This window comes from Suricata suricatta, chromosome 12 (assembly GCF_006229205.1).
Source record: "Suricata suricatta isolate VVHF042 chromosome 12, meerkat_22Aug2017_6uvM2_HiC, whole genome shotgun sequence".
NCBI lineage: Eukaryota > Metazoa > Chordata > Mammalia > Carnivora > Herpestidae > Suricata > Suricata suricatta.
In genome coordinates, this window is record NC_043711.1 from 601,950 (window position 1) to 608,076 (window position 6,127).

General features: G+C 67.2%; 1 protein-coding gene across 5 annotated transcripts in view; it reads left to right on the forward strand.

Annotated features, from left to right (window-relative positions):
- Nucleotides 1-5,192, forward strand: part of STK11 (serine/threonine kinase 11) — an 18,599-nt gene extending 13,407 nt beyond the window's left edge. Inside the window, exons 7-11 of one of the 5 annotated variants that reach the window (XM_029916035.1) lie at nt 528-585; nt 881-1,077; nt 1,279-1,320; nt 3,353-3,571; nt 4,173-5,192. In XM_029916035.1, coding sequence (XP_029771895.1) covers nt 528-585; nt 881-1,077; nt 1,279-1,320; nt 3,353-3,555 — 500 coding nt within the window. In that variant the 3' untranslated portion in view covers nt 3,556-3,571; nt 4,173-5,192. Of the gene's footprint in view, nt 1-527; nt 586-880; nt 1,078-1,278; nt 1,321-2,888; nt 2,942-3,352; nt 3,572-4,172 lie in introns of those variants that run through there. The other 4 variants (XM_029916036.1, XM_029916037.1, XM_029916038.1 and 1 more) reach the window with 4 other exon arrangements.
- Nucleotides 5,193-6,127: the final 935 nt, after the last annotated feature.

Sequence of the window (6,127 nt, forward strand, 5' to 3'; positions counted from 1 at the left end):
GCTCTGGGGTGGGACCTGTGCCCCAGCACCAGACCCTCGAGCAGACATACGTGGCTTGTCGCCATCCTGGCCTCCGGTTTTCCGGCTGCCATCTCGGGGACCGTATGGTCCTGTCTGGCAATGCTGACCGCCACCATCACTGGCGCCGTAGGCGGGAGCAGAGCACGGGTCTGCGTGCTTGACCTCCCCAAGCACTGGACAGGTTCCGCGTTGCCACCAGGGGACTGCTCTGCTCCCCGGCAGCCCTGCTGTCTGCTTTGTGTCCGGCGGCCTCCCGGGCCGTGCACACCTAGTGTGCACACCGTTCTGGACTGCGCGCAGGCCCCGTGCCCGGGCCAGCCCTGTGGTGGAGGCCAGGCCTGTGGGGGGCTGGCCGGCGGAGTGCCCGGAGCACTCAGCGGGGCTCCCCGCACTCGTGGCCGCACCGACTTCTCCTGGGGGTGTGCCCTGGGCACAGGCTGCTGCAGGGCGGGCCTGGGGCCACATGCCCGGCGCTGACTCCTCGTGCCCTGCTGCTCTTCTGTCAGGGATGCTGGAGTACGAGCCAGCCAGAAGGTTCTCCATACAGCAGATCAGACAGCACAGGTGAGTGTCCGTGTAGAGGGGGCCGGGGGTGGGTGGTCGGGGTGAGTGGGGGTCTGGGGGTGCGTATGGGAGTGAGTGCAGGTCTGGGGGTGCACGTGGTGGGAGTGAGTGGGGGTCTGGGGGTGCACGTGGTGGGAGTGAGTGAGGGTCTGGGAGTGCACGTGGTGGGAGTGAGTGGGGGTCTGGGGGTGTCTGGCCACCCTCCTCGTCCAGCATTTAGGGCTGGGCCTGAGGTCGGGAGGTGCCCCGTGTTGAGAGTGAGCCCCCGCGCTGTCCTGACCCGTGGCTTCCGCAGCTGGTTCCGGAAGAAGCACCCGCCGTCAGAGGAGCCCGTGCCCATCCCGCCGAGCGCCGACTGCAAGGACCGCTGGCGGGGCATGACGGTGGTGCCCTACCTGGAGGACCTGCACGGCTGTGCGGACGACACTGGGGACGAGGACCTGCTTGACCTCGAGGACGACATCATCTATGCTCAGGACTTCACGGTGCCCGGTGAGCGCGGCCGCTCGTCCCCTGCCCGCGGTGACGGGGCTCCTGTTCCCGGAGGGGGCCCTCCTGTGTTCCAGGGCGTGCACACCGCGTCCCGCTGGGCGGCGAGGGACGGGGCGAAGCCCCTCTGATGGCCCTAGAGGGTCCAGTGGCCCTCCTGGTGCCTGACCACCCGCCCTGATGAGTGTCACCTTGCTTCCCCAGGTGGCGAGGAGGCATCTGAGGCAGGGCTTAGAGAGGAGAGAGGCACGCAGAGGAGCCAGAGCTCAGACCTTTCTGGAGAGGAAGCTGAGGCCGGGGGCTCAGAGCAGCTCGGCGCGTAGTGTAGCCGCCCCCCCCCCCCCCCGCCCCAGTGCTGTAGAGGCCAGGCCTTCATGGAGCCTGGGCAGCCGCCCGAGCGCCCCCGCCCCACCCCCCGCAGCGCACACCGCCCTGTTCTGTCCTGGGGCCAGCCTCAAGGACGCCTGTCATGAAGGTTGGCTGCCCGGGGCGTGTGGCGGTGCTGCTGGTCTCCCTTTGTCCTGGCTCGTTTGCCGCGGGGCGAGATCGTAGTGTAAAGAACTGGCGTGTGTAGGCGGCCTGTGTGGTGTGTGGAGCCTCCGGGGAGCCCCCACTGGGCAGTAACGCTGTTCCCCAAAGCTGTGTTCCTGCCAGAGCATGGCGGGGTTCAGGTGTCCCTGGCCTCCGTGACAGCCCATCACTGTCAGTTGCAGGGTCGTCTCGGAGCCGGCGCCTGCTGGACCCCAAGTCTCTGTTGACTTTGGCTCAGTCATTTCCCTACCAGGTCCTGGGATCGAAGAGTCCCAGAAAGTGACGTGTGTATGACATCCTAGCTCTGGGAGCCCTGGCCTTCTGAGCTTCCGTTTCCTGCGGGGAGCGGGAAGGAGGTGCTCTGCCTCTCAGAGGCACTGCGGCGTTGTGTCAGGCTCTTGTGAGGGACCCTCGCTGGCGGCCAGTCTGCGGTCGCATGAAGGCCGATGAGGACCCTGCCCGACCCCCAGAACCTTGTCAGACTACTGACGGCGTATATTGGCTCCCCCATACCCTGTGGCCCAAGTGGGCGGCCAGGGGTTGCCCTTGACCGGGGGGGGGGGGGGGGGGCCGTCCAAGGGTGGCTCTCCAGGCTTAGAGCCAGTTGCCTGGCTGGGCGGCGGCGTCTGTGTCAGAAGGAGCAGTGGGGTTTTCTCTGACTTCCTGTGGCTTAGCAGGGGCCTGTGCTGAGGCCAAGGCCCCTCCTCGCTTCAGTCCCATTGGGGCGCTCCTGCTCTGAGGCTCTTGGCTGCTCGGCCTCAGTCTTCCTGGCCTGTCCCCGGCTATGGGGGTCTGCTGCCCACCCTGAGAGCTGGGTGCTGGGCCTTGGGCTGGAGTGGAGATGGGTGGTTGCGGGCCAGGCTCCAGTCCCTTGAGGGCAAGTAGGTCAGCTCCTGTGGGCCTCCCCAGCCGCAGCTGGGGTGCTGGTAGGTGGGCTTCAGGTGTCTCTGCAGAGCTGCATGCCCCCCACCCCCCGCCGTGGCCCCGCCTCCATCAGAGCTGAGCACCTGACTCCCCAAGAGCTCTGCTCAGCAGGAGCCTGTCACAGTGAGGAGCTCTGACCTAGGGTGCTTCCTGTGTGCACAGGGGTTGTTCATGGCAACTTCCAGAAGCTGCTGAGTCTGGCAGGGGGACTCTTGGCCTAGAGAGGGCTCTGTGCTGGGGAAGAGGTGGGCTGGAGGCCGGCTGTGGGCAGCAGGCTGGTTTCCCGTTCACTGAACGAGCCACACGGGGCCCTGGCAGCTGGGCCAGCCCCTCCATGCTTTCTCTCCCCACCACCTCAGAGCACAGGAGTTCAGGCAGGCGTGCAGCCCCAGGCCCACGGCCCCCGATGGAGGTAGGGACCGGCAGGCCCCGGGCTCTGATCCCTTCATCTCGGACCTGAGCCCAGCGCATCCCAAGCCCCATGGGCCCAGCTAGGTGCGGCCTCCGCACGAACAGGCCGAGCCCAGGGCCCTGTGCCCCAGGACCCTGGTCCCCTCACCATATGCTGGGTGGAGGCTAAGCACTCAGCAGGGAGGTGAGCGTGAGCTGGGCCCCCACAGCCTGAGGCCGGTGCTCCCTCTAGGTGAATGAGGGGCCCTGTAGGCAGGGCCTGGGCAGGACAGGCGGGGCAGGTGGTGGAGGAGCCCAGCTGCGAGGAGAGGACCTAGGCCCGGGCAGGTGGAGGCACAGCCTGGGGATTGGGGGTCCCTGGGGGTGTTGGTGTTGGGCCCCCATCAGCCCACACTTGCCCTCTCCCTCCTAGGACAGGTCCCAGACGAGGAGGCTAGTCAGAACGGGCAGAGCCGGGGCCCGCCCAAAGTCGTGTGCATGAACGGCACGGAGTCGGCGCAGCTGAGCGCCAGGTCGAAGGCAGAGCGCCGGGCCAGCGCCGCCTCCAACCCCTCCCGGAAGGCCTGCTCGGCCAGCAGCAGGATCCGCCGGCTGTCGGCCTGCAAGCAGCAGTGAGGGCAGCCGCCCACAGGTAGGCCCCTGCGTCCACTGTCACCAGGATCTGGCTCAGGTGGGGGAGGTCACCTGCCTCAGGACCGTGGCGGTGGGCGGGCAGCAGCTTCGGGAGCAGGAGGCGGACCCCTCGCACCGGCAGCCTGTCGTGCCAGCACCGAGTGATGCTGGCCTCAGCCCAGAGGTGGAGGCGGCGCTGGGTGGGGGGGGCGGCTGGGACGTCTTGGGTTTGGCCCAGGCTGTCATCCTGGTGGCTGCTCGGCCTCCTCCACTTCCTCTTCCTGACCCCACCTGCCCCAGTCAGGCCCCAGGGGTTCTGGAGGTCCCACGGTCTGCTCAGGGTGCAGGCGGCGGGGCCTCTCCCAGAGCGCTGTCCCCCCCAGACGTCCCTGCAGCGCTGATCTGCCAGCATCAGAACCAGCCGGGCAGGCCGGGGACTGCCTCTTTAGGGAGGCCCCTCAGATCAGCGCAGCCTTCCCTGGTCTCTGGACACCCGGCAGCCCCATGTGACCAGGACTCCATTTCCTCACCATGTCCTCAGTCCCCAGGGCGGGCCCTGCCTCCGGGGATACAGAGTGTGTTTGCTGGCCCAGGAGTGACCCATCTGTTCCCATCTGCAGCCTGTCTCACGGAGAACCCCAGCCAGGGGCCGTGGCCCAGGTCCTGTCTTCCCGCCGACTGCTGGCCCGTGTCTGCCACCCAGAAAGGCCACCACCACACCCTCCTTGCCGACTGCAGCCATGGCTGGGCGACAGCAGGGACTGGGGTCTGGCCTTGCCCTCACGGCCAGTGGACACGACCTCTTGTTGACTTTGCAGCCCTGCGCTGAGCCCCCTCCCCGTGCTTCAGGAGGAGGGGGCGAGCCGGCACGCGGGCCCCACGGGAAGCCCTTGCCATGCACTTTACGTTCAGACTACTGGTTCTCACCCCTCGACTTCTTTTTACTCTGCTCCATGTTAGCACCTCCCACACCTAGTGATGTGTTCAGGCAAACCACAGCCACGGCAGGAGCCGGTAAGGAGAACAGGCCTGTCCACCAAGACGCACGCCTAGAGCCCAAGGGAGCCAGGCAGCTGCCTTGTTTTTGTTGTTGGTTGGTTCCTTTTTTCTTTTTCTAAGAAAAAATAAAGCAGGTGGATTTGAGCTCTGATTGTGAAAGGTGTTTGGGAATTGTTTGGTGGCCCTGCTGTGGGCTCACAAGCCCTGGGGGCAGGCTGGGCTCCGCAGGGCTGGCTGGCTGGCGGGTGGTCGGTCGTGGGACCTGGGGCTTCCGAAGGTGTCTGCTTTTGGCCACTGGACTTCAGTCCTCACGGTGGCGAGCGGCCTCTCCAAGGCTCACCAGGGCCCTCTGCCCAGCTCCGGGGCCTGCTGCTCCACAGCACAGCAGCCAGGGGCCTGAGGGCAGGACCCTGATCCTCTTTCCAAGGTCGCTGTGCTCCTTGGTCCCCAGAGAAAACCCGGACTAAGCAAGAGTGTGCGGTAAATATGTATAATCAACCAGAAAACAAACACAATAAGAAACTCCATCACTGTATGGTACACAGACGGCACGTAGCTCCGCGGGGCGGGGCGGGGCGACTCGGCCGCAGGCGAGGGCTGCCCCATCTTTTGGCAATAAATAAAGCTTGGGAAACTTGAAACCTTGGCCGTTTGGGTTTTGTGTCTCAAAACACGACTGAGTTCTGGCGGCTCTTTGGACTGCGCACCTGTGGGGCGGGCAGGCGGCCCACCCACATGCTTTGGGCGGGCGTGGGGGCGCGGGCTGGGTGGGAGGGGGTGGCGGCGAGGCGTTGTTTATTGCTCGGAGGGGGCGCACACTGCCGCCAGCACATGCCTCGGTGAGGTAAACAGCTTCGGGGGTGGTGGCTGTGGGAGCCGGCAGGCCTGGCCCCATGGGACCCGCGCATGCGCCCTGGGGCGGCCTCCAGCACGTGCGGCACGCCTTGAGGGCCTGGTAGGGGCACCCTGCGCATGCGCTGCACGGCTGCTTCTGCCCGCGTCGCCCTCCGCCCCAGGGTGCAGGTCCCGCTCGAGCGCCTCCCCGTGCTCTGTGCTCGAGGCGCCGTCACCCATAGGCTGCTGCCTGGGGTGGAAAGCAGGTGGGCGTCCTCCCCAGGAGCTCGAAGATGAGAACCTGCCGCGCCCCTTCCAGCCGAGCCAGGGCCCTCCAGCCTCGCGCTTTGGGAAGCCACAGGAAACCTGCTCAATGCCCAGCGGGACCGTGCGCGTGCGCACCAGAGGCAGCTCGAGGGTGTCACGAGGACACGAGCACGCGCACTCAGGGGCGACCGGAGGACGTGCGCGCGCGCGGCCCGCACTCCGGAGCTTCGGGCCCAGGCGGGTCCTGAGGAGGAGCGCCCGGGCGGCACCGGAGAAGCTGCCGAGGTGGCTGTAGGAGGCGGGGCTTAGGCCGGGCTGTGGTCCGGAGACGTGGGCGCGGCGGCGGCCAGCGCGGGAGCCGCGGCGACGGGCTGGGCCAGGTGGGGCGGGAAGAGTCTCTCATCCAGGCCGGCCGCCAGCTTGTCCAGCAGCGTCCCAGGGGGCCCGACGCACAGGCCAGAGCCGGGGCAGGTGC